At 41.6% G+C, this 27,389-nt stretch overlaps 1 protein-coding gene across 5 annotated transcripts in view; it reads left to right on the top strand.

Annotated features, from left to right (window-relative positions):
* Cttnbp2 (cortactin binding protein 2) overlaps positions 1 to 27,389 on the top strand; it is a 154,210-nt gene that overhangs the window by 55,342 nt on the left and 71,479 nt on the right. For 3 of the 5 annotated variants that reach the window (XM_057761636.1, XM_057761653.1, XM_057761645.1), the window contains exons 3-4: positions 9,022 to 9,243; positions 24,159 to 25,628. In XM_057761636.1, the coding sequence (XP_057617619.1) occupies positions 9,022 to 9,243; positions 24,159 to 25,628 (1,692 nt within the window). Of the gene's footprint in view, positions 1 to 9,021; positions 9,244 to 24,158; positions 25,792 to 27,389 lie in introns of those variants that run through there. The other 2 variants (XM_057761670.1, XM_057761661.1) reach the window with 2 other exon arrangements.

Below are 27,389 nucleotides of genomic sequence, written 5' to 3' on the forward strand. Positions count from 1 at the left end.
TGCGAGTTCAAGGCAAGAGAAGTTCAAGATCATCCTCAGCTATGTAAAGAGGTCAAGAGCCGCTTAGGCTATGTCTCAAACAAAACGGACATTAAAAATACTCTGTTATATAGGTCAGTGTCTTAAAAAAGGTAAACTTGGTATAAGAATATTAAGATGGATAAACATATTTATGGAAAAGTAGGTTAAAAAGTTTTAAATGGCTTGGATATTCATACAAGCTACAAAAGCTTGCATGAATTTAGACCCAAACTCTGTAATTTTTTAGATATGCGGAAGAGGAGGCAGTGGGCAGGAACCATCAGTAGGAGATACTTGAGGAGGCAGGGAGAAGTAGTTGTCCCAAGCAGCTTAAGGATAAGGGTGATTATGAAGATGCAGTGTTGAAGTCTCATCAGAGAGACTGCAAAGATTCTGTTGTAGAAAGACTGCACTGACAGAGTCCCCATTGCATTGAATCCGCTTCAGGAGTGCAAAGAACATCAACAGATGTGACACAGGGAACAGATGCTTCAATCCCCTCTGGTGTTTCTAAAACTGTTTTTATCTGACATCAGATAAAAATTAGATCAAAGGCTTGCATCCTTCCTGGGACCCCCTGGCTCCGTCTTAGTCAGGTGGTAAACATGTCCTCACTTGCCACTGTCTAGAAATAGTTCTATGCTGAAGATTCTGACTGTGACCCTGTTTCATGAGCTCTTTCCTCAGGAGCCTTTGGGCTACGTATTCTGTTTGCTTAAGTCTGTTAAGTGCTACTTTTAGGCATCCAATAAGCATGCATTATGAATGCGTTGTTTTCCTTATGCTAGGTTAAAGTGTGTCACGTCTATAAAAGCCATCCATTTGAGAAAACTCCAAGGAAAATGCTAGAGGAACACATAGCCCAGTGAGGCGTACAGTGGGTAGGTTCTTTGTAGGAATTAGAGATTTCAGGCTGGTGTCCTGCTGGCCAAACCAGGTGAATTATGGGTGTGACGCAACAAATGAACCACACCTTTTTGTGTTTGTTTGTTTGTTTTATAGTCTTGAACGCCTTTTGTCAATACTACTTCATCAGAAGATTGCCATTCCACATTGGTCAATAGCTTGCCAAATGTACCCCAAGTTTGCCACTTAGCTTGTTAGGCATTTTATATGCCTACCAACCTAGTAGTGAGGTCCCAAAGTTTCCACGTTACCAAACCTTCCCAGGTATCTAGTTAGAAGCAACCATGTTCTAACTCCACCTGGAAGAAAACTCGTTCATTTTTGATAGGACATGTGGATATCAAAACATATTTTTACAGTTCTCTTACATAACCAGTGGGAAAAAAAAAAGACGTCTGAAATGAGCCTGTATACTGAAGACTTCATCCTCAGCTAGTGGAATTATTTTGAAAGGTTCTGTGGCTTCGTTGGAGGAAGTAGGTCACTAGCGCAAGTCCTTCAGGGATTTATCTTTTCCTGGGTCATCCTTCCTTCCTCTCTTCTGTCTGCTAGAGATGATCAGCCTCCAGCATATGTTCTCACCACCATGATGATCTGTCTCATGACAGGCGCAGAATGAACACTGTAGGGAACCTTTGCGTGAAACTGTAACCCCCAAATAAGCCTTCCCTCCCTGAGCTTGCTTATGTCAGGTTATCTTGTCATGTCCCCACAAATCTGGCATGGCATTCTAGTACTAGATTATGAAGATGTTTTCATTTCAGTTGTTGAGTGGATACTTTGGTGTATGTCGCTGGAGGAGCGTACTAAGAGTTGATGTCACATCCTTTCTCTGCCTGCCTTTTGGCTAAGATCAAGTGTAGCAGACACTGCAGCATGTTTTCCTCGGTTTATTATTTAATCTGTGACTTCCAACTCTTGGATCAAGGTGGACAATGACATTCTTAACCAGTCTTGCACTCAGAAATGCCTTTTTTAATCAAAGAATTACCTACTTCCGGAAACACTGCTTATAATGATAAGACAGGGATATAAGAAATGTTGAGTATGTATAACATATAAAGACATTTTTGTATGTTCATAGAATGACATTAATACCTGAAAATGGGAAATGCCAACAGGAGTTCAGGAGTTAGTTTAGAGAACACATATTCTTTGTGGTGGTTTAAATGTAATTGGCTTCCATAATCTCACAGAGCATGACATTATTAGGAGGCGTGGCCTTGTTGGAGGAAAGGTTGTCACTGTTGGGTTGGCTTTGAGGTCTCCTTTGCTCAAGGTACTCTGAATGTCACAGTTGACTTCCTGTTGCCTGCAAGATGTAGGACTCTTCAGTTATCTCTCTAGTACCATGTCTGCCTGCATGCCACCATGCTCCCCACCATGTGATAAGGGGCTGAGCCACTCCAACTAAATGTTTCCTTGTAAGAATTGCTGTAGCCATGCTGTCTCTTCACAGCTAAGGCGCTTGTCCCATCTATGATTTTAGGAACATGAAAAATGTGATCAAGATCTAAATGCAAATTTCTCACAAAACAAATGAGTCGTCCTGATTTTTCTCATTTAAAATCAGTAGATGTCAGGAATATGGATAGATAGCTATTTAGCAACTTAAACTGCTGCTGTTCTGTCCTTGAAGGAATCTAATGTATGTTTCTTGCACTTTGTTGTAAGTTTTAGTGACTATTCATATTTATAAAGCAAAATAATTAGCATTTCTATTTTATGATTTTCTTGTAAATAATTATGCAACAGAAGGAAGGTTTTTTAATCATTCTAAAATGCCACAAATAGGGCATTAAGGTTGCTAAATCTTCACATTTTTATTTGATGCAAATTATTGTGCATCTTTGTGGGAGACGTTTTGCTGATTTGATGCCTATACATAGTATGTTACTTTCAAATCTGGATGGTTGTTTATGTTTTCAGCTCTTACATACTTATCATTTCTTTGCACTGGGAGAATCTTTGAACTTCTGTCTATTAGGTTTTTTTTCGGATGCATAATTCCTAGACTGTCCTCAGCCAGCAGTGACTACAAACATGACTGTAGATGTTCTGCCTACCTCTCTCTATTTTGGCACTCATTGTTACTCAGCTCTTCTCAATGTCACTGCCCAGTTGCCTAGCATTCAGTGACCACAGTTCTGCTCTATTCCTGTTTCAGCTTCAGTACATCAGTGTGAATATGGAGTTTTTCTCTACTTCTAGCTCACTTCACGTCATGCAATACCTTACAGTGGCAGCCACGTAGCCACAAATGTCAAATGTTCATATTTTAGGGCAAAATAGTATATTTTGTATGTAATTGTATATATCACATTTTCTTTATTCCTATTATTTATTTCAGAGATCCCTTAATAGATTCCATATCTTGCTATAGTAGACAAAGCTAACAATTTTAAGATAAAGCTAAATCAACAAAAACCACAAAATTATTTCACAGTAGCAAAAAATTGTGTTAAATATTTTCAGATTATAAAATTTATTGGGCAAAACTGAAAATGTGTTCTCAATAAATATATCTTATATGGTTCAAAAATTAATTTCAGCTCAGTAATCAAAAGGTTACTCAGATTTAAAAGTAGATTATGTGTTCAGAAATTGCTTAAGCTACTATTATGAGTAATGTATAGTAATAAAAAATAGATGTCCAGTAATAAAAAATAGATTGTTAAAATGTAATTTGGGGGCCAGCAAAATACCTCATTGGTAAAGATACTTGCCAAGTAAACCTGAAGACATGGCTCCTGTTCCCTAGGATCCATGTGGCAGAAAGAGAGAACCAAGTCCTGCAACTTGTCTTCTTGTCCCCACAGATGCAGCATACATGCCCTTCCCTCATAGGCCAACAAATATATTAAAAATGTGTGTAATCTGAGCAGGAAATGCATAGTAAATATTAACTAGAGAAGTGATGAACAAGATGTACATTTTCAGGAGAAAAACATTGAAATCTAGTTTTGACTTTTAAATTTTATTTGCTTTAAGAATATCAAACCATATAGTTGTTAGAGTTTTAAAAGGAAGTTTTGTTGTTGTTTGGTTTTGAGCATGAGAATGAAGCCCAGGATCTCACAGATGCTAGGCAGGCACTGTGCTGTGGAACTGGATGTTCACTCCTAGAGTAAGATTTTTTACCAAAGCATCATTTCTCTTCCAAGAGTTGTGCTGTTGGTCTTGCCTCATTTAGTTGCTCCTCCGTTGGTATAAGATGCTGTTCACGCCCCCCATCAAGGGAACTTCTCTCCTCAGCAGACAGAGACCACTGAAGAAAACCAAAACCCATCAAATCTTGGGGCGGGGAAAGAAGAGGGAGAGGTTGATTTAAATTAGTGAAAGAGGGAGAACATAGCTTCAAGAAAACAATTTAGATGGTCATGAAGGAGCAGGACTGTAATTCCTGTGTTCCTGGCAGTTGGGAGACTGAGAAGAACTACAAGTTCAAGGCCAGCCTGAATAATTTAGTGAGAACTTGTTGCAATTTGTTTTTAGGGCTGGGGATATAGTTTATGATAGAGTGCTTGCCATGTGTGTTCAAGGTTCTGGGTTCTCCCTCCAATAACATACAAAACACCCCAACTTAGTGACTCACTGCAGACGCTAGAGATCTGGTGGGCCAGGTGGAGGAGGGAGCGTTGAGCCAGCAGCTATTTTTGTGGAAGTGGAAAGTTGGCTCCTGAGGTCATCTTATAGAAACTATGACTTCTTGTTTGAATAAAGATAAATGAGTATTTCCCAGAGACCAGGTGGCATGACAGCAGGGGAGTGAAGCTGCTTCTCTCTGCTATGGCAGCATGCAGAAAACATGGGTCTCCCTTCCTCAGCAGACAGCACAGAGAAGACATGAGCCTCCCTCCATCAACAGACAGCATGGAGAAGACATGGGCCTCCCTGCTGAAGCAGAAACTTCATCTCCAATGCTGCCCCATAAGGAGTACAGGCCAAGCTGGCTTCCTGTCTCATAGCCCCCACACTCAGAAGAGCCCCACACTTAGTTGAATGCTATGACATTGCCACCTTCAAATATTTCATGACCTTTGAACAAAATGTCCTGTTTCATAATGAGCCCTGGAGATTAGGTAATGTGTCTTAAATCATGGGATGCCTTGAGGGAACTGGGTGGAACAGTACCAACGGAGGGAAAGGAAGGATCCTTTCGAATCACCAAGTACTTTGCGAAGAAAGCTAGGCACAGTTTCCATGTTGAGATACTGAGGAACTGGTCACGGCGCATATGGCTCCCTCATCTCCATGGGAGATGCTCTCAACTCAGAAAGAGCAAAAATGAGAGGATAAAAGGAGAGAGACTGTCATAGTGCCTATTTCCCATATATGGCTGTTTTGGCTTGCTGTGTCACGTAAAGACAACTGCAGGACTTCCATTGGATAATGGCAATTAGGAAAAGCCCAGGGTTATCCGGGCTTATCCAGGGGTGATGCATCACACCAATAGTAAGGGGAAAGTGACGGACAAAACGGCTTTGGTTTTGAACTTGCATCTCTGACGTGATACTTAACCTGTGCACTGATTATATAATTGGCCTTGAAGAACCTAGAAGCATGAAAACTTTTAGCTCCCAAACCTTGTTATTCTTTTTAAATTTAAAATCATTTTCTGAAAGCCACTGAGAGGTAGTTTAAGGAAACGGAACTTTTTTATGCTTTTTTACTTTTTAATCTAATTTGGTACTAGAAAAAAGCATGTTAGATTTCCCCATGGCAAGCCACTTGTGTTTATCTGGATTTGGCTTGCTGACAGTCACCTAAAAATGGAAAATCTCTGCAGCTGTGCTGCAGGAGGGAGCTGTGTGCAGTAGTTCTTGAGAAAACATTTGACATTTGAGAAAATTAGCCTTGATTTATTGTAATTTTTTTTAAGTGTCAGTAAATGTCTTTGGTAGCTATTTCAGAATGACCTGAATCAGGGAAGTAGGTAGTCTTCGGTATATTTCTACTGCTATCTTCCATCTTATATACAGACCATCATAGACTATTTATAGAAAATTGCATTTGGTGTTCATTACATAAGTGTGAAATTAATTTTGTCACTGATGGGCTGACATTTGGAGTAAAACAAGGTTGCATTCTTTCCTGGGAATCCGAGAGCTATATATATATTAATGTCCTTCAACAATAAGGGTATAATTTTATTTTCTCAATTATTCTGTAGGCCTTTAGAGTTGGATAAACTTTTACAAATATATTTTCTTATAAAAATGAATTTTACAGATTATTTTATTTTATTATTTTTAATATTTATTTATTTATTATGCATACAATATTCTGTCTGTGTGTATGTCTGTAGGCCAGAAGAGGGCATCAGACCTCATTACAGATGGTTGTGAGCCACCATGTGGTTGCCGGGAATTGAACTCAGGACCTTTGGAAGAGCAGGCAATGCTCTTAACCACTGAGCCATCTCTCCAGCCCAGATTATTTTATTTTTTTATCAAATATCCTTATGATGACTTTCTGGCTAGGACCAAAACACCAAATTTATTTGTGGCTCTTAGTTAGCTTGATTACCATTTGAAATATAAATTCTGTAAATATAGAGGTACTTTTCCTAAGGTTAATTTTATTTATTTTTTTTTATTTATTTATTATGTATACAATATTCTGTCTGTGTGTATGCCTGCCGGCCAGAAGAAGGCACCAGACCCCATTACAGATGGTTGTGAGCCACCATGTGGTTGCTGGGAATTGAACTCAGGACCTTTGGTAGAGCAGGCAATGCTCTTAACCGCTGAGCCATCTCTCCAGCCCCCCTAAGGTTAATTTTAATTATCAAAATTTCTAATTTGGCTTTTTCTAAATTTTTTTTTCAATTATAGAAATTTATGGCTGACAATATAATAATTTGATACATCAGTATAGTTGGCAGTGATCATGAATTTTATTTTATTTTTGTAAAAATCTTTCTAAATATTTTGTCTGTTAATCTGTCTATATATATATCTATGTATTTGATGTATGGGTATTTTGTCTGCATATATGTCTGTGCACCACATTTTTTTCCTGGTGCCTCAGGAGGCCAGAAGAGGGCATTGGACCCCCAGGAACCCAAGTTAGAGATGGCTGTCAGCTGCCCTGTGAGTGCTGGGAATCAACCTTGGGTCTTCTGGAAGCGCCACCAGTCTCTTAAGTACTCAGCCATTTCGCCAGCCTCATGGATTTTATATAAAACTGCAAAGACTTTACCTATGTTATTCAGATCCTTGGAGGAATAAAGTATTATGTAAAAGTTCTACTTATATCAATTTTAGTGTAAAATGATGGCGTAAGTCATAAACAATCCCACACCAGTTTGGAATTATGATTGATAGGGTGGTATTTATTTAAAGGGGAAAAAACTTACAGATCACCATCCCAGACAACAGCCCTCTGCGCAATTAGGAAGAAGTCTAGTCGCCAGAACTGGAGCAGGAAGTAAAAAGAGCAAGGAGGGAAGTAGCCGCTTTTTTAAAGGGAAGGAGACCACGCCCCAATGGGCTGGTATCTCAGCGGCTATTGGCTGGAGGAGCAGAAGGACCTCCCGCAACAGTAAAAGGCATTCATATTCACTCTTCCTCTGTGTGTCTGTTCTTCCCCTCTTCCCCCTTTCTCCCCTCACCACGTGTGTATTACATGTACATGTATGTGTGCATGTTCATGTGTACCTATACAGAGGCTGGAGTGTTGTATGATAGCAGTGTGCCACCTAGCTATCTTATCCCCTGAAATAAGCACACGGAAATCTATTAATTAAATCATTGCCTGGCCCATTAGCTCTAGCCTCTTATTCGCTAACTCTCACATCTTGATTCAACCCATTTCTAATAATCTGTGTCACCATAAGGCCGTGGCTTACCAGAAAAGATTCAGCCTGTCTGACCTGGCATCTTCATGGCGGGCAGCTCCATGGCGGCTCTCTTTGACTTTGCCTTCTTCCTCCCAGAATTCAGTTCTGTCTACTTCACCCATCTAAGGGCTTCCCTATTAAAAGGCCAAGGCAGCTTCTTTATTCAACCAACGAAAGCAACACAAATAGAGAAGAACCTCCTACACCACTGGAGGAGGAGACTGGAAGCCTTGGTCTATTGCTCTCTGCCTTATTCCCTTATTCCCATAGTCTCTGCCTGAATTTGGGGCTCACCCTTTGGGCCAGGGTGACTGAAAAAGAAACGAAACAGATCCTGCTGTCTTTGCCCCTCCCAGTGGTGGGGATATGGTTTGCGTGTTGCACCCGTGGCTCATAATGTAGGTGGTAAGGATTGAGCTCATGCCCTCCTGCTTGCGGAGCAAGTGCTGTTAACCCACTGAACAATCTTCCAACCGCTGAAAACATCATTCCAATGTGACGTGCGTTAGCCTTCAGTAACCAGGACAAAATATCTGAGACAATCAAGAAGAGCAATGGCTTGCTGTGGATCAGTTTCAGAGGTCACGGTCACAAGAGTGTGGTACTTCAAGGTGGGACTCGGCTGTGCAGGAGACTTGGTTGCTTCAGGAGGTCAGCCTGTGAAGTGAACAGGGGAGGAAGAATCTTGATTCTAATGCTACCCTCAAGCACATATTCCCAGTAGTCTGATTCCCATCTACCTCCTAAGGCAGTGCTTCTCAGCCTTTCTAATGTTGTGACCCTTTAGTACAGTTCATGCTGTGGTGACCCCCAAGCATAAAATTAGTTATTGCTGCTTCCTAACTGTAATTTTTTTATGAACTGTAGTGTAAATTCCTATGTTGTTGAATGATCTTAAGCAACCCCTGTGAAAGAGTCATGGGACCCCAGAGGGTTGAGAACCACTGTTCTAAAATTTCTGCCATCTCCTAGTAGCAACAAACCCAGGGTCCCAAGTTTTCTGTATTTGGGTCTTTGGGGACACCCAATATCTCAATTATACTGCCAAGAAACTTTGGAAACAGGCCAAATGGCTTGCCAAGCTTGTTAGACATGGACTCCTTCTGGCTTGGCTAACCATTTGACAACACTGTCAACCTTTATAGTAACCTTGAGTACCGTTCAGAAAAGAAGTCTCAGAACCTCTGGGTTAAATATCTTTCCGTTAGTGCCATTTATTTTTTTAATGCATTTCTCCAATTCTGTTGTAGGCTCGCAGGAAGGAGGTGTTTATCCAGGAACGATATGGGAGATTTAACCTAAACGACCCCTTTCTGGCACTGCAGAGAGACTACGAAGCAGGTGCTGGTGACAAAGAGAAGCCAGTCTGCACCAACCCACTCTCCATTCTTGAAGCTGTCATGGCCCACTGCAGAAAAATGCAAGAAAGGATGTCCACACAGCTGGCTGCCGCTGAGAACAGGCAGAAAAAGGTACTGAGACAGTCACTTGTTTTTTCTGTAGCAGTCTGGAACAATGAATCCATCTCTGATGGCGGCTGGTTTGTTAATATTACATTTATAGGAAGGAATATGGTACGTTTTCTAAGCATATAATGTAACTAAAAATAACCAAATCATAAAAGTATGACAAATGAATATTTTCATGGAATGTTTAATATTTTATTTAAAATATGGATCTGGTGATAGTGGGCCTCATTTCTCTAGGACAGTGAAATGAAATTAACCACATAGTGGCTTCTTTCTACAGTTTAACCAGGACCCTCCAGTCATGTGCAAGCAACCCCAACTTAGTTTATCTACAATCTATTTAAAATACTTCGCAGGCAGGCACAGTGGATCATGCCTGCAGTCCCAGGTGTTGCAACAGCTGAGGCAGGAGGATGGAAAGATGAAACAATCCCGAGTAATGATGGGGAATGCATCCATTGGGGAGAAAGGCATGTCAAATAATCCTAAGCTAACTCCGAATAGAGTTTATTAAAAGGGAAAACTCACGAACAGGAACAGAGATGCAACATCAAGGTGTGGAGCAAAACAAGAAGAGGCTGAGCTGAGCATGACCATGGCTTTTTGGTCCCTAAGTCATGCCCTAACCTGGTCCAGCCTCTTAAAGGCCATTAGCTGAAGGAGGTTCCCCATAACCTCCCCGTTTTGGCTAAATATGAGAGTTTCAAACCCAATGCAAAACTATATACACTAAGACCAGATATCAAATATAAAAATTAGAATTGCAACCACTATAAACAATATTAAGCAAGGAGCATATACTAAATGTTTTAATAATCATTTTATCCTAAGGAGTCCAAGTCTTGTATTAGAAATAGCTTGGCTAGATCATAAGAAGTAGGTAACTACGACTATCTAATCTTCAATTCCATCTAAGGCCTGAAAAGGGAGATAATATTACTTGAGTAGGCATGAAGTGTAATCAAGAACTTCCAAAACATGCAGTAGATGACAGAGACAACTGGCTACCTGGGCAATCACCCAATCTCTCATTAGCAAAGTTGAAGCAACCAACTTTGGCTGAGGCCTAGAGTAACTGACAGACCACTTTCTGAGGCAGGAAAATTTTCAGAACCGTCTTACCTTGCCTTGGCAAGGTTTGGCAGTCTTTTTTCTTGTACCCTACTTGTCCTGTCTAGACATCGAACATTTTGTCAGTGGTTGAGGCATGGGCACTTCTTTGACCAAAGGCCAGTTGTGCCAAGAAGAAAACCAGCTCCAAGTGGAGTGTCTTTGGTGTTCAATGTTCTCTCAGGAATAGATGGGTGCTACCAGGAACAATCGTATCTCATGTTGGCAGAGCCCTAAATTATTTAAATGCAATGTTCTACAGATCTTTGAAGCGGTTGAAGATTACCTAATTATGCAAAATACAATCTCTATGTAGCTAAAGAAACTGATTAATCTGACTATAAGTATGACAATCATGAATGACTATTGACCTATAATACTTAATATCTATATAACTTAAAGACTAAGACTTCATATCAGAATATTAAACAATCGTTAAACAACTGTGGAGTGAATGAGGACAATGACCTCAAATGTAAACAATGTCTAAGTATCTTGATCAGAGGTATAAATGTATAATATAATATGATAAATATATCCTAAAATTGTATCAATATACAAAATGTCTTTAACAGATGTAGAAACATGTGTGCATACAATCTAAGAAAATAACTTCATAGGTATACAAATATTGTAAACAGAAATAAAAGAATATTTAATAAATAACAAATATCATTTGAACTTGTATCAATATACAAGAATCTATACCAATATAAATTGTCCATAAATAATAGCTCATAAGTATACACTATATTACTCACTATTATTATTATTATTATTATTAGTGTGAGTAAGGTCATACTAGTCTATCTATTATCCCATTCAATTTTCCCTCTTTTTTTTTTGAAGGCAATCTCTGGGCCTCCATAATTTACTCCCAACCCCCAACCCTATACGAGTAATAATCAACCCCTAAATGATGTCCCTAACGCTGAGGACAAACTTTTTTGGGAAAGGGGACATCATCTTCTAGAACTGCTTCCAGCTGTCCTGGGGGTAATGTTCTTTGTATGGGATCCTGTAAAAGTAAAATGATGGTTAAATTTTAAGATTATTGTCCTGTATAATTGCAAATGGTCTCTGATTATCCAGCCAATAGGGTTTTTTTTTTTTAAGTTCTTATTTGGAATTCTAGCCAGAATGATGTAAGAAGATGGTGCACCATTTCAGCTAATGAATTTGGAACCATTTGGTGCCCAAAACTGGTCTTATAGTAGTGCTGTTAGCATTATGACATCATATCAACCAGGAGGAGTCATTGATGTGGGGCCCCATCTTAACACGAGTCAAATAATTTCAAGCTAATTCCGAAAAGAGTATTCTAAGGTTATTCTTTATTAAAAGGGAAAACTCACAGAACAGGAGCAGGGATCCAACATCAAGGTGTGGAGCAAGGGAAGAAGAGACTAAGCTGGGTGTGACCATGGCTTTTTGGTCATGCCCTAACCTGGTCCAGCCTCTTAAAGGTCATTGGCTGAAGGAGGTTCTCCATCAGAGTAAGACATAATGATCTAATACAAAACCAAATTTAAGATGTTTTACAAATAGAACTTTTTATTATTTTACTTTCTATTATTTCTGTACAGAAATGAAAGTAGCTGAAGAGGATAGGATGAGAGCATGGTTGTCACCAGATGTCCTCTTAAAGCCACCTCTGGGATTTGGTGGCTACAGCACTCTAGTTGGCACATGTCTTCACTTAAGCCAGTCTCCTCCATCTCCCACAGCATGCTCACTCTTCTTACACTTGAGTACATGCTTCATAGAAGAGTAATTTGATAACACACACACACTGTGGTCGGCTATAAAGAGTTGGAAGTTCCTATTTTGTTCCAATAAACTGCCAATATCATTGTTCCTTTTCTGAGTAGACTCAGGAAGTCTGAGATTCTGCTGTTCTTTGTTATAATTGGAATTAAAATGGACAGTTTCTCCCTGCAATCATTAAAGCATAAAGCAGTGTTTTTTTTTCCTCCTGTCCTTTTCAAAGGATTCCTTGCACCTCACATTTAAGACCTGGTAGTTAATAGCCTGAATGTGCCTAACTATAAATATTTATTATGCCATTATCATTTAAGCTGTGTGTTTTTGCTGTTGTTCTATTTTTCATTAACATATGAATGCCAACACGCTCCTTATAGACATGGGATAAAAGCAGATATTTTTATCAGTATGTTACATGGCAGAAAACTAAAGCACCTGGCAAAAAGGCAGGACGGAGAGCAGAATGCTCCCTAATAGGAAACCAGTCCTGTTTCCTCTGGACATCGCAAGCCTCCTACCAATCCCTCAAATAACCACTGAGGCCCCTGGAGGTTTTCAGAGCTCCCCACAAACCACAGAAGCAGAAGCCAGTGCACTGTGGCTGATGTCACTGGGTCTCATCCATATTTCTTGGAGAAGATACATTTTAATTATGTTCTTAACGTGCCCAATGGGCTGGATAGTAACAAATGATCTCTGCTGGATTTTCTGCTGCATTATCAAAACTTAAGAAAATAGTTTGTCTTCGTTTATTACATGAGCTGTGTTATTTTCAAAATTCTACTTATATTCTGCAGTTTATCATTTTGTTTTCAGGAGACCATGAAGGACCTCTTTGTAGTTAGTTGAATGAAAGATTTTATTATTTAGCTGACTCTTTTTTTTTTTTCGATCAATGTACATCCTGTTTTTTTCTGAATGACTGGGTCATTTCCAACCTGACTGGGAGGGAAAGGAAAGAGCTTCTGTCCTATGGGTCCAGAGAGGCTCATAGAAAACAGCCAGTGGGCCTGCCTCCTCTGTATAACGGAGTACAGGAGTCCTTTTATGGTCAGACTCATTGGCTGTGAAAGCTCAGTGAAGGGCCCTTAGGTGGACATTGCTGCTTTTTTGTGTTTAAAGAATATTCTGTTCCAGCAGATTGCAGTGTGTGGGAAACACTTAGATTTTGTATTCTACCCTGTTTGTTATAAAGAAAATATTGATAAAATCAGAAACCCCGAAGTTATCTTTTCTTTTCTAACAAGAAAAGTCTATGTCACCTTTAGTATGGAAAGTAAATATGTTTTTCTTTTTTATTAATTGATTTTTTTTGGGGGGGGGGGGTTTCGAGACAGGGTTTCTCTGTGGTTTTGGAGCCTGTCCTGGAACTAGCTCTGTAGACCAGGCTGGTCTCGAACTCACAGAGATCCGCCTGCCTCTGCCGCCCGAGTGCTGGGATTAAAGGCATGCGCCACCACCGCTCCCCTCCCTGCCTCTCTCCTCCCCACTTCAACCCTCCGCCAAGGTAACCAAATGCCTTCACGGCCCTCTGTCGTTTGAGAAGTTCATTATCCTTATTAAGTCTCGCTCTTAGCTTTGCTGTTGCGTGGAAGTCCCCGAAGGGGAAGGTCTCATGGTCTGCAACTCCAGTTTGTACTATCTGACACTGGCGTGTCTCTTCGGTGATTCTGAGACATTGGCCCTTGTACTGCTGCGGCGGGCCTGCAAGGCCCAGCAGAGACTGCGCTCATGCGTGTGCTGGCTCCCGCTGAGACTGCTCATAGGAGAGCTAACTGTTTGGTAGTTTGTGTGCCAGGGAAATTTGGGCAGGAGTCAATTTGGCAAATAGGCTGAGCCTTTCAAACCACTTTGAATAAGCTAATGAGTAGCCAGCATGGGGAATTTTGCCTGGAGTAATCTACTCCGTGTCCTGTGCCAGGAACACGGGGTGAAATGAAATTTGGGGGTCTGTTTTTTTTTTTAATCTGGTTCTTCATCTTTTAATAGATCTTTCATTCTAATGTATTTAGACATTTGGAAAGAAAATAAATCTATGTATTTTCAGATATATACTTTGAAAGTACGGTTTCTAGCCCTGGAATAGAACATTTGAGCAAAGCCTTTTAAAATATGCCTAAATCATATCTGGAGAAATTCAGAGAAGCGGTATCTTGGCCAGTGAAACTTTAGCTCTATATTAGCTAAAGTTTCTTCAAGGTGGGAGCTGTGCACAATCAGGTCAGTTTCATAGCGTTGGGTGTGCATAGCAGAAACCTTAGTTTGGGGCATGTGACACCAGTAAGCCTCGATTGAGGCCGAAAGGGTAATTGCATGTATCGACTGGTTCACAGAATTGTTAGTCTTTCCACAGCAGGGTTCAGTATGGTCAGGATATTAGGGCATGTGGTCCGACTATCCAGAATCCTAGGTGGTGTTCTCTGCAGAGCTGGTCAGCAGCAGTTGGCTCTGACTGAGAAGCTGGCCCCTAGGGCTCGCTCCTCTGCCCTGCTGATGCTGAAGGACAGTGGGTAGTCACTGCATCCGCTTCTGAGCGTACCTCCCTGGCCCCGATCCTTCATTTCACTTACTTCCTCTAGGAAGCCCACAACAGTACACGTGATCGTCAAACATGGGCCACATCCCCTCTCCTCAGCCTCACGGAAGATCAGGAAAGTAATTGGTAGACATATTCAGATGCTTTAGAGTAGGATCATAAAGCAAAGAATTTTTTTATACGAAGTGATTTCTAATTCTAGACAAAGAAATAGCAAGCCCCCCACCCCAAACCAAATTATTCTGTTTACTTTCTTCTGGGTGCCCGTTCTTCCTGTTTTGCATGATTGCATTTTATTCTGCCATTTGTATTCAGTGTCGTTTCATTGTGAAATGGCTAGCTTATCACACATATAACTGTCTTTTAAATTGCTTTCAAGATGTTTCTCCATTACTAACATGGGGGACAGCCATCCATAACAACAATTTTAGGAAGAGTATTTACCATACTTTGCACATGAAAGATAATTGTAGCTCACTCCAGGGTCTTTTTGCATTTTAAAATAAATTTTAATTTTGATGACCCAGAAACATTGCAAGGCAACTATGAATGGGACCCAGGAGGCTCAGATCTGTGGGTTTGAGCTGAGATTTTTGCATGAGTTATTTTTACCTCAACCATGAATCAGCAAAGGCCTGGCTGCCAGGCCTTGCTTTCCCTCTTGTGATAGGTTTACAATGAAGGAGGTGCTGAAAAATTCCACACTGGCAACTGTAGGCTTGAGAAGACAGAAAAGGGAAACAGAGACATTTAATGTGTCCAGCTACATATTCATTTATCAGCACTGAGAAGACAGGCAGGGTAATAAGGGAATGAACACGAGGATACAATGAGGGTTGGAAGATTTAGATGGCAGAAAGTCAAAACTCATAGTTTGCCTTCGCCCTTCATAAGGCGAAGTTGTCTCCCCTTCCATGCTCCACTGTAAATCAGAAACCGTTGCCTTCTTGTGGCTGTTGAGTTCACACCTACAGAGTCTCCCATTCCTCCTGTGGTGCACACGTTTGGTGCCTCTCCGTTCGTGGCTTCATTCTGGGTACTGTTCTTGGAACCACCAACCACACAGTGCACTGCTCCATGCTCAAGAGCCCAGGGTGTTACTCTGTGTAGCTCCTCAGCCTCTACCCGAGGATGATACAAATTGAACAACAGCAGAACTGAGGAAACTGGACACTTTTTAGTTTAGTATATGGTCCCAGTATCTGAATCATATACAAATTTTTATTAGATCTAAAAACAAAATAAATGGAGTTCAGTAATTCCTATTTTCTTAGAAGGAGCAAGCCTCTGGGTACCATAGGCAGTTAAGTGGATTGTTTTCTGAAGTATAGGGGCATCACTAATAGTCAGACCATTCACATTTAAGGCAATATACATTTGCTATTGAAAATAAGTTTAAATAAGGGTATTTCATTGATAATATGAAAAATTAGTATAGAACAGTGTAACATGTCCGGACTTGTTGGGTTTTCTGTCCTTCCCAGTTCCTGCAGCTGGTAAGCCCCAACGAAAATCACACAGAGAGTCTATATTAATGATAAACTGATTGGTCCATTAGCTCAGGCTTCTTATTAACTCTTTTAACTTTTATCAACCCATTATTCTTATCTATGTTAGCCACATGACTCTGTACCTTTTTAGGCAGGGTAGGTCACATCCTACTTCTCCCGTGGTCTGGGCAGGAAGAAGGAGCTTCCTTCTTCCCAGAATACTCCTGTTCTCACTTCCCCACCTCTACTTCCTGTCTGGCTACTGGCCAATCAGCATTTATGTAAAATGTAATTGACAGAATACAGAATTGTCCTCCACCAGAACAGAACCAGGTATCCCTGGAGAGGATGAAAAGGTGAAGTTTCAGGACTGTGTGATGGACTCCAAAAGGCTTAAAAGACTTTAATGAGATACGATATGCCAAGACAGCATTTATTTAGTGTATGCTGTGTCTTATTAGCTTATTTGATCTTTAGCATATGTATTTGTCAGGGTTTTATAAAGGAACAAACAGATAGAGACATATATGTACACACACATATGGGGATTTATCAGAATGGCTTAAAGACTATAGTACAACTAGTTCAATAATGGCTGTCTACCAACAGAAGATCTAAGATCCAGTAGTTGTTCAGTCCATGAGGCTGGATATCATAGGTGGTGTTCAGTACATGCTAGAATCCCAAAGAAGTAGGCTTTAATAGCAATAAGGGGATGGACTTGCCAGTAAGAGTGAGAGCAAACAGGAAAAAAGAGCGAGCTTCAACTTTCTATGCCCTCTATATAGGCTGACAGTAGGTGTGGCCCAGATTAAATATCTAGATTAAAAATGGGTCTGCCCACTTCAAATGATTTAATAAAAAAAAAATATCCCACACAGGTGTGCCCAGCTGCTTGGGTCTTAGTTCATTCCAGATATAGTCAAGTTAACAATTGAAAATAGCCATCACAGCATAGGATGAAGTGATGATGCTATCACTTCACTTTAGACATACAGAGCATTCTCAGAACTCTGCCTACTGGTTCAGGTACCAGCAGTCTGTGCTTCCAGAGGGCATGATACTCAATCACCTCCATGCTGTGTTCTATCTTGAAGCCTTACAGACATCTAGGGATCTCCTGCCCTGGAGACTTGTATATTCTCTGTTTACTGAACTCATCCTTGATGCTAGAGAAAGCAAAAGCCTTTCATAGCTCAGTGTTTTTCTTTGTTTGATTAATTTGTCATTTCTTTAAGACTTAAGGAAATTTTCATGCTGGGAATTGAACCCAGGTCCTCAAGCGTGATGGCAAAATCCTGGTGCCCCCTCCCACAGTTGGGTGAATCTAGTGCCAACAGGATAGGGAGTGACCCCATGGAAGGGATGTACAAAGGTCAGTCACATCTAGTGCTAGAGGCTTTCTCCTGGTGCCTATATTCTTCATTCTTCTCAAGAACCCTCAAATTATCATAATTTTTTCAAGGACTTATTAATAATCTTTGTAAAAGAGCTATCTGAATCAGCAGTACTTTTCCATTATTGGTAGTAAATCTACCTGTAATGTGTTTTGTGGTTGTCAAAATATACCTTGTCCAGTTCATTTCTAGATATATCTACATGTTAAATGTGGTCAGTTCTCTTATAGTTTCAGTAAAAAGAAAAGCATGCACAGTCACATATCCCTAAGCAACCTGGTCTATTATGAATTGAAAACATGTTTTTAAACCACTGGCACCATGCTCAATACTTACATGTACAGAAGTATAAAATTACAGTGATTTATTTTTAATATTCTTAATTTTGTTTTCAATTCTAATTTATTCTATAAAGATAGAATGAGTGATGGATAACTGAATAGATGAAGGTTGTTTTATGGACAGAGAAAAAGTAAAGAGAACAGAAGCAAGAGAACAAAAGCCAATTGGCTACTCCAAAATTAACTTTCCTTGGAAGGTGAGAATGGGAAGATGATAACAGGCAGAGTCTGACCCTCTCCCTCTCTCCCTACCTATTGGACAATGGTGATGGGGCTCATGGTCTGTAGCGTGCTATGCACATGTTCTTTCTGCCACTGAGCCTTTGGTTTTTGTTTGCTTTATCCTTTATTTTTGGAAGTGAGCTCAATAGGTCAGTTTTCTATTTATCGATGAGGAGTTGTACTGTGTCTCCCTTTAGTTCAGGACCCTAAAACACTGGTCTCCTGAGATTCCTGTTTAATGTAAGCACACTATTGTGCTCTATTGTGCAAATAAAGGAACCATACAGAACCAGTCTTTCTAGTGATAACTTATCAAGCTCACCCGAGTAAGAAGTTTGGGATCAGACTGGACACTTCATGTTCTCATCTCTGAAGCACACACATGGCATAGGAATGTGTTTTGTCCCCAAGGGAAGATTTACAGAGAAGATGTTTGACATTTACATGGAGAAACATGACAAGAAATGGAGCAAGTATCAGAGGTGACTGGGAAGAATCAAGCTAATGACTGAAGGAAAGTCTAATGTTGGACAGATGGGAACCATTCCCTGAGAGAGTGAGTGCTCTTGGCGGAGGAGTCTGTGAAGGTGTACCAGGAGTGCTCTGTGAAGCCATCACTAACAGTTTGTCGCTAGAGCGGAAGATCGGAAGTATCTGTTGTAGTGAGAGGTAAAGGAAGCTGAGAACAGTGGAGAGGAGTGAGTGAGTGTTGGTGGCCTTGGGGTCTGTTGAGTTGTTGTCTGGCTGTCTAGGAGGAACTGAAGGGGCACTCCTGATGGAAGAATAGCAATTACAAAAGATTCATGGGTGCTTTTATATTAGCGGAGTTTGGGCTATAAATATCAGAGATTAGTTGCATGTTTTCTTTTTCTTTTCTTTTTTTGGTGCAAAGACCTTTTAATGAATATATTTTACGATGACACTGGAAAATCATGCAGTGGTGCCGGCATCGAATGCAATGCTGGGCCACAAGTCTGCACATTCCTTAGAGGTTTCTCATTTGATTCTGAGGGAGAGATGAAAGCCATACAAGAAACAAGGTGTGGTGACCCCTAGTAAAGAGACACCAAGGTCAAGAGGCGCAGTTCCAGAACTGACTTCAGGAGAGCAACGTCAAGCCCTGAGTGCTCATCCTCTTCTGATACTGGTTAGCAATGAGCTCAGGAAGTCACTCAGTTTGCCCTCTAGCTAGCAGTTTTCTGAAAGCAGGGGTAGCTCTTCTTTCGCTCTTTGCAAATGTTGTAGATGTATATAATGTGTTTTCATCACACCTACCCCATTCCCGTTCCCCTAGCCCTCCCTGTCCCTTCCACCACATTTAACTTTTAAAATACTTGAACATTTTCCTTTGACCTTCAGAAATAAATTAGAAAACTCATATTTTCAGGATGAGCTGCAAATTGACCTAGCTGTTGTCTTTTTAATGTTGCCATAAGAACTTTTTATTGAAATTCGTATGGAGGGTATTGGTTTTTCTGTAGATAGTGCTAGGACTGCATCCCAGACTTTTTGTCCTCTCTTTACTAAGGATTTTATTATTGAACCACACCCTGAGTCCCTATTATTTTGCCTATTTATTTATTTATTTACTTACTTACTTAATTACTTTTGTCTGTTTTTGTTGTTGTTTTTTGATTTTGAAACATACTGTCACATGGCCCAGACTGGCTTCACATTCTTGGGTGGTTATAACTGAGCCTCGTCTTAAATCCACAATCCTCCTTCCTCCCACTGCCCAGTGTGGAGTTTATAAACATGCGCCCCCAGGACCATTTTCTACATTCCCTTAATGGTTCTTGGTGCTTTCTAATGACAATCTATTATTTTGTAATTTCACGTGATTTAAAAATACATTTGCTAATAATGACTCAAATTTTCTAAGAAATACCCTTTATGAATAAAATAAACACATCAATATACTATAACACATCACTATTGCTCCCCAGATTATACATACTCTACTTAAAATCCCACCTCCAACATGAGCATGCTGTTATTCTTTTCGTTATTTTTTTCTGGGGTCAGAAATATAAACTTGGGTTATCACACAATGCTCTAACACTGATCTAACCCTAGTCCTCTCTTCTGCCTTTTGTTTTGAGCCTAGGTCTGCTAAGCTGACCAGGCAGACCTTAAACTTAAGCTCTTCCTGCCTTATCCTCTAAAGTAATAAGAATTACAGGTCCGTAGAACCCATCTTAGAGTGTGTTGTTCTAGGAATTAACTGTATTGTTAGTCACCAGTGTGAGAGCCTTTCTTCAGTACTCTCCGGGAGTTGCTTTTTCATGTAGAGAGAACACTTCAGCACCAGCGAGTCATACTCTGGGGAGATGGATTAATGCGCTCTTGCTGGGCAAGCATGAGGAACTGAATTCAATTCATAGCACCCATGCAAAAGCCTGTCATGTGTCATATGTCTTTAAGCCCAGCACTAGGTGGGAGATGAATCCGTGGACCTCACTGGCCAGTCAGTCTGGCCCGATCAGTGAGTTCCAGGTTTAATGAGTGACTATCTCAAAAAACGTAAGATAGAGAATGGGTGAAGAAGACTTCCACATCAACCTCTTGTCTCTACACACAGAATACATGCACACGCCCATGTAAACATTTACACATTGAACATGCGCGCATGCGTGTGCGCACACACACACCACATATCTGAAACAACAAAAACAGGTCATACCTGTGACCTCTGGTTAAGCACAGGTCTTCTTATGGTCTCATGACTCTGTCAGAGCAATAGAATAGTGGATTCTCCCAGAAAGGGCACAGTAGGGCTTCCCGAAGTTGTCAGTCCTTAGAGCATTGCCTAAGTCTATTGCAATAGACTCTGCCATGGGTGGCTAAAGTTTGACTTGAGCTAAGCGTTGACTCTTCAGGTTTGTGTCTAAGTCACTAAACTGTAGACAATATTAAAGTAACAGAAATCTTTTGATTTCCCAAAGAATGCAAGTCTTTTTATGCTGTGCTGTAGTCTCTAAGTTTGTGTTGTATCTCGACACACTGTACACAAATTGAAATTGGAACTATTTGGAGAAGAAGAAATAGTTCCTGTAATAATGTTGTTTACTGCAGGCTTGACATAGATCTTCAGTTGGTAAGCTCCACAGTATCTATGAATCACAGTAATACAAAATGCAGTAAGTTATACCCATGTGTTTCTTTTCAACATCTAGAGACAATAAAATGGCCTTTTTTCATCTCTAAGGAGCTAAATCTACTTTAATTTCTATGAGCCATGAAGCACCATCTGGTCAAATAGGAGAATAGTCTTCAGTTGGACAGCTTAAGTGGGCGGGCCAACCTGATTGCTGCATCCTGTCCCGTGGTGTACCCTTAATCTTTCATAGTTTCATGACATATACTTCTCAGTAGAAATTAAGCAATCTCTAGGACTCGTGAGAATAATGTAACTGGCTGGTAGCCCTGAGTGTGTGATTCCTTGAGGAATCTAAGGTGGCATACAGAACCTCACTTCTCATATCACCACAGTGCTCCTCAGAACAGCCAAGATGTGGAATTGACCTAGGTACCCATTAACGAGTGAGCAATAAAGTAAATGCGGTATATGTACACGTATCATATGATCCATCCAAAAGGAAAATGGAATGATGTCATGTGTAGGAAAGTGAAGTGAGCTGGAGAACATGATATCGAACCAAAGAAACGTGCTCAGAAAGACAAACCTTCCATGCTCTCCCTCCTGTAGAATCTGGGTTTCTGAAAATGAGATAAAATCACGAGGAAGACAAATATTTATTTCCTTTTCTCATTCTTGACAAAAGCTGTTTGAGGGAGAAAGGATTTATCTGGGATCCTGGGTTGAGGGGATAGTGTCGCTCCCGTTTTGGAAGGCAAAGTGGCAAGGAAGAGTGGAAAGCAATTGGACACATTGTGCCCACAGACAACTGGCTTCCCCCTCCCCCTGTTTAATTCCGTCTAGGACCCCAGTCCATGGGATGGCACTGCCTGCTCAAAGTGAGCTCTCCTTTCTAGAACCACCATCATAGCTGTGTGCAGAGTTGCATCTCCTAACTAGTTCTGAATCCAACCAAGTCAACATCAAAGCTTAACTTAACGAGAGCTATTTAGGAAGAGGAAGGGACCAATAGTGGGGAGGTTCTGAAGAAGATAATGAGAGGTGAATTTGACTAATATGTGTTATATATACATACATAAAAATTCCATGAAGCTCATTATTTTGTATAATAAATAGCCATTAATAAAAATGCAGCAATAAATGTTGCTCATGCGCTCAAAAAGACTGCTTCTTTTAGGAAGCTGTTAAAGAGCAGCTGTGCCAACATATTTCATTCATTAAACAATGTATTAAGTACAACCGTGTGCCGGTCACTACTGTAGGTCTGGGGGGCCTAGCAAATGATTTTCAGTCTTCACCCTCATGAAGTCACTATAGAGAAGGCAGATAAATACTAAAAAAAAAAAAGGACACAGACAACGGGCGAAGGACTTTCTCTTCTCCATAGGAGATGAAAGCAAGTATCTTAGTTAGGGTTTTTCCTGCTGTAAGAAGACATCATGACCACAAAGCAGCTTGGGACCATGTCACAGTCCATGATCAAAAGAAGTCAGTGTAGGAGCTCAAGGCAGAAATCTGAAGGCAGGAATTGCTGCAGAGGCCACGGAGGAGTGCTGCTTACTGACTTGTCCCTCAGGCTTCGCTCAGTTCTGCCAGCCCAGGGGTGGCGTTGCTCACAGCCATTGTCAGTCTAGAAAATGCCCCACAGGCTACAGACCAGTTTTGTTGGGGTACCTTCTCAATCATGGTTCCCTCCTCCCAAATGACTCTGACTTGTGTCAAGCAGACTTTAAAACTAGCCACTAGCCAGCACACCAGGCCCCACTGTAAGTTATAGTTGAACAGAAGCCTAAAGGAAAGAGAGTAATCAACTTCTGCTGCTGCTGGAATCTCAGCTCAGGGTTGAGGTGTAGCTCAGAGGTAGCACACTTTTACCTTGCATACAATCCTGGGTTCAGGGCCCTCTCCGGAGATCTGGAAACACAAAGGTTTTATAATCTCTCTCTCTCTTTCTCTCTCTCTCTCTCTCTCTCTCTCTCTCTCTCTCTCTCTCTCTCTCTCCTCCCTCCCTCCCTCCCTCCCTCCCTCCCTCCCTCCCTCCCTCTCTCTTTCTCTCTGTTTTCTGAACAGCCCCAAGCCTGGGTCCCATGGCTTCATGAGCAGCCAATGACTTTGGCTGAAGGAAAAGTCAGGTCAGCCCCACACGTAGGTGTTTTGATGGGCAGGAGAGCTGGAGGGTTAGCTTGTGTTTACTTCCGTAAAGTGCAAAGCATTCTTTGTGAAGGAGAGCCTCCTGAAGGTGTGTGAGGGAACTCTAGGCAGATAGGACGACAAGGTCAAAGACCCTGAGGTAAGAGGTAAGGCCAAAATCAAGAAACACTGGGCAGGCCAAAGTAGCTAAATTGGAAAGCAGGATCTAAGTGAAAGCTGAGGTCAGGCTTTAGGTTCACTAGCGTTGACTATAGTTCTGATGGAATAATCTGCCAGCTCTTTAGAGTCTTAATTTAAAAATCCCTTTACATGGGATTTCATGACTTCCAGCCCATCAAAAGACACTCAAAGACGTTAAATAACTTAGCAATATAATACCGTTAGCAAATATGGGGCTTGCAATTTAAGTACTCTGTGTATCTCAAAGATCTATTAATAATTCCCAGCCATTGAACCTTCATTAAATAGCACCCATTCTCTCATTGATCTCTGCTCATCAGAACAGCCCCCTTTGAACTCTATGCTGTGATTTCAAGCATCCTACGATTATTCTCTCGCACTGTAGTTAACCTTAATAGATTAAAACAATTCCCTTTTGTTGCAATGTAGGCATTTTTCAGGAAGCCATTTACAGCAATTCTCTCGTTTTAATGAGTCTTTAAATATTGTCTTTTTAAAAATCATAACAAAATGTGGCACTTTTGCTAACCCAAATCATGCCGTTGTTCAGAAATTAACAAAAAGCCCTTCTGCGATACAAAGACTATTGTGTCTATTAACCCAGGCTTCCCTTTGAATATCTTCCAGTTGGAGATGGAAAAGCTTCAGCTCCAGGCCCTAGAACAGGAGCACAAAAAGCTGACCGCCCACCTGGAGGAGGAAAGGGGCAAGAACAAGCACGTGGTCCTGACGCTGGTGAAGGAGTGTAAGCAGCTCTCGGGCAAAGTCGTAGAGGAAGCGCAGAAGCTGGAGGAAGTCATGGTGAAGCTGGAGGAGGAGAAGAAGAAGGCAAGCGAATTAGAAGACCAGCTCTCGGCCGAGAAACAGAGGAGCGCCGGAATGGAAGCTCAGCTGGAGAAACAGCTCTCCGACTTCGATACAGAACGGGAACAGCTGCGTGCCAAGCTGAACCGAGAAGAAGCACACACCACTGACCTCAAAGAAGAGATAGACAAGATGAAGAAAATGATGGAGCAAATGAAAAGGGGAAATGACAGCAAGCCAGGCCTCTCCCTCCCACGAAAGACAAAAGATAGGCATCTGGCTTCCGTATCTGTGGCGACAGAAGGGCCCGTGACAAGGTCTGTTGCTTGCCAGACAGATGTAGTGACAGAAAGCACTGACCCTGTGAAGAAGTTGCCTTTGACTGTACCCTTAAAACCTCCCACAGGAAGCCCCCTAGTTCCCACAAACACTAAAGGGAGTGTGAGCCCCAGTGCTCTACTGATTAGACCAGGGATTGACAGGCAGGGGTCCCACAGTGACTTGGGTCCGTCTCTACCTACTGCCCCACCACCAAGTGCAACTAGAATTGAGGAAAATGGACCAATCACGGGCTCCGTCCCCGATCTGTCAAATAGCACACCCTCAACCCCCAGCAGCACCGCCCCTACCACTGCCCAGACACCAGGCACAGCTCCCCAGAACCACTCGCAAGCTCCCCCTGTGCACAGTTTACATTCACCGTGTGCCAACACACCTCTGCATCCAGGTCTCAACCCTCGAATCCAAGCAGCTAGGTTTAGATTCCAGGGCAATGCAAATGACCCAGACCAGAATGGAAATACCACCCAAAGTCCTCCCTCAAGAGATGTCTCTCCTACAAGCCGTGACAACCTAGTGGCCAAGCAGCTAGCCCGGAATACTGTGACCCAGGCACTGTCAAGATTTACCAGCCCTCAAGCAGGTGCTTCTCCAAGGCTGGGAGCATCTCCAGGAGGGGATGTCGGCACCTGCCCTCCAGTCGGTCGAACGGGTTTAAAGACTCCCGGGGCGGCAAGAGTTGACCGAGGAAATCCTCCTCCTATCCCTCCCAAAAAGCCAGGGCTCTCCCAAACTCCTTCTCCACCACACCCCCAACTGAGGGCCTCCAGTGCAGGCGCCAAAGTCGATAACAAAGTTGTGGCTTCACCTCCCTCCGCTTTGCCACAAGGGACCAAGGTAGTAAATGAGGAAACCGTCCCTAAGTCATCTTCCCCTCAGCTGCCACCAAAACCATCCATAGATTTAACTGTGGCACCTGCAGGCTGTCCCGTTTCGGCCCTGGCCACGTCTCAGGTGGGTGCCTGGCCTGCTGAAACCCCTGGACTGAACCAACCTGCATGTTCAGACAGCTCCCTTGTCATCCCTACCACCATTGCCTTATACTCTTCCATAAACCCCGTTAGTGCCTCATCCCGTAGCCCCGGTGCCTCAGACAGCCTCCTGGTAACAGCATCAGGTAAAGGGATTGCAATCTTACACACTTTTCCAAGAACGGGGCCTATTCTCTCACTTGTCTCAATTTCTTTCACATTGTCTCAAAACATTTTTAATACTCCTTCTCCATTTCCCCATTTCTTTCTTGTGTTTTTTTTTTCCTTATTTTTTTTTCTTTTTAATTTTCTTTAAGACTCTGGGGTAATGGTGATTCCTCTTGCTCTATGAACTGTGGTTTCATCGTGCCAAGTGCTTTTCTTGAAAATTAGCCTGAAAATAGTGATTCGAAGCACACAAAGACCATTCCAGGGGAGGAAAGAGTATCCCTTCTTATCAAATATTTATCTCACGAGGCCTCAGTATTAACGGATCATCCTCGGTGTGCATTCGGTTTGTTCCTTCTAGGATGGCGCAAGAAAAATCTTTTTGAGTCGCTGTTCACACTACTCTAGATTAGCAGGTTGATGGGATGTGTACTGTGCTTGATAGATTGGAGGTTAATATCAGTTTAGTATGAATGTCTCCTTCTTACCCTCAACAAAGGACCATGAGTATTTGAAAGTTGCCAGTTCAGTTTATTTCGAATGCCATGGACCCCATTTGAAGGAATTGTCTTCTAAGACTCGTGAACAGGTGGCTTCTGCACCACGTGGGCCATGTTGAAGTTCCTTCTGCATCAGTGCATCCTGAAGTTGCCAGTGTGGGAGCTGCACAAAGGATTAGTTCCTCTCTTTTTGGTTGTATGTGGTCTGTGGAAGCATTGCTGTTTTATTAGCATGGCTATCGTGGATCCGTGCTTGCTGTCAAAGCTCTGTTAGCACCCGGAGCAGCTGGTGCTGTCATCGTACATTAGGGCTGGTAGATCCTTCGGGCTCTAAACACAAGGGGTTTAAAAACCAAAGGAAGTCTCAATAGCATCCCATTTAAAACTTAAAGTGTGCAGCACTGTCACTGAGGAGGTAACTGCTTCATATTGCGCACTTCTAAATGCTTCTAAACCAGCTGTCCCCATTGAAATTCAGTTTTGCGGAAGGTTGTTTTCATTACCGAGGGCAAACCTGAGAGCCAGAAACATCGTGGACTTTGGAGTCATAGATCAGTGTTGCAGTCGAGGCGCTGTTGTAGATAACTGTTTTTGATGATTTTTCTCATACTGAGCAAGTTTCCTCTTCCTTCAGTTGGACTGTATACTGCTCAGAGGAGGGTAGTTCAAGGCATGGCACTGAACTTGGGGAGTAATTACATGAGTAATTACAGCCTAATTAATAGTGTTGCTTATAGCACTTTAGAGAATTTGCTTTAGGATTGATCTTAGTGTCATTTAGCGTTGTCTTTATAGACATGTGGGATTCCTTTTTTTTTTGTCTCTGCAAAATGGTTACATCTCTTTGTATTGCTTGGAATTAGGTTAGCTTTCCCACTAGTTAAACCTCCCCTAAGAAGGGAGAGATTTGGTACCATCCAGAAGAATCTAAAAGTTTGACCTTAAGTCATATGGAGCCACGACAGTGCTCTGATGTAACTGTATAGACTGAGTGATAGACAACACTTCCCAGGGCATATGAATGTCGTCAGCTGGTTTGTTTATAGCTGTAGAGCCATCTGTTCTTTGATACCTTG

The sequence above is a fragment of the Chionomys nivalis genome, chromosome 1 (genome assembly GCF_950005125.1).
Source record: "Chionomys nivalis chromosome 1, mChiNiv1.1, whole genome shotgun sequence".
Lineage (NCBI taxonomy): Eukaryota > Metazoa > Chordata > Mammalia > Rodentia > Cricetidae > Chionomys > Chionomys nivalis.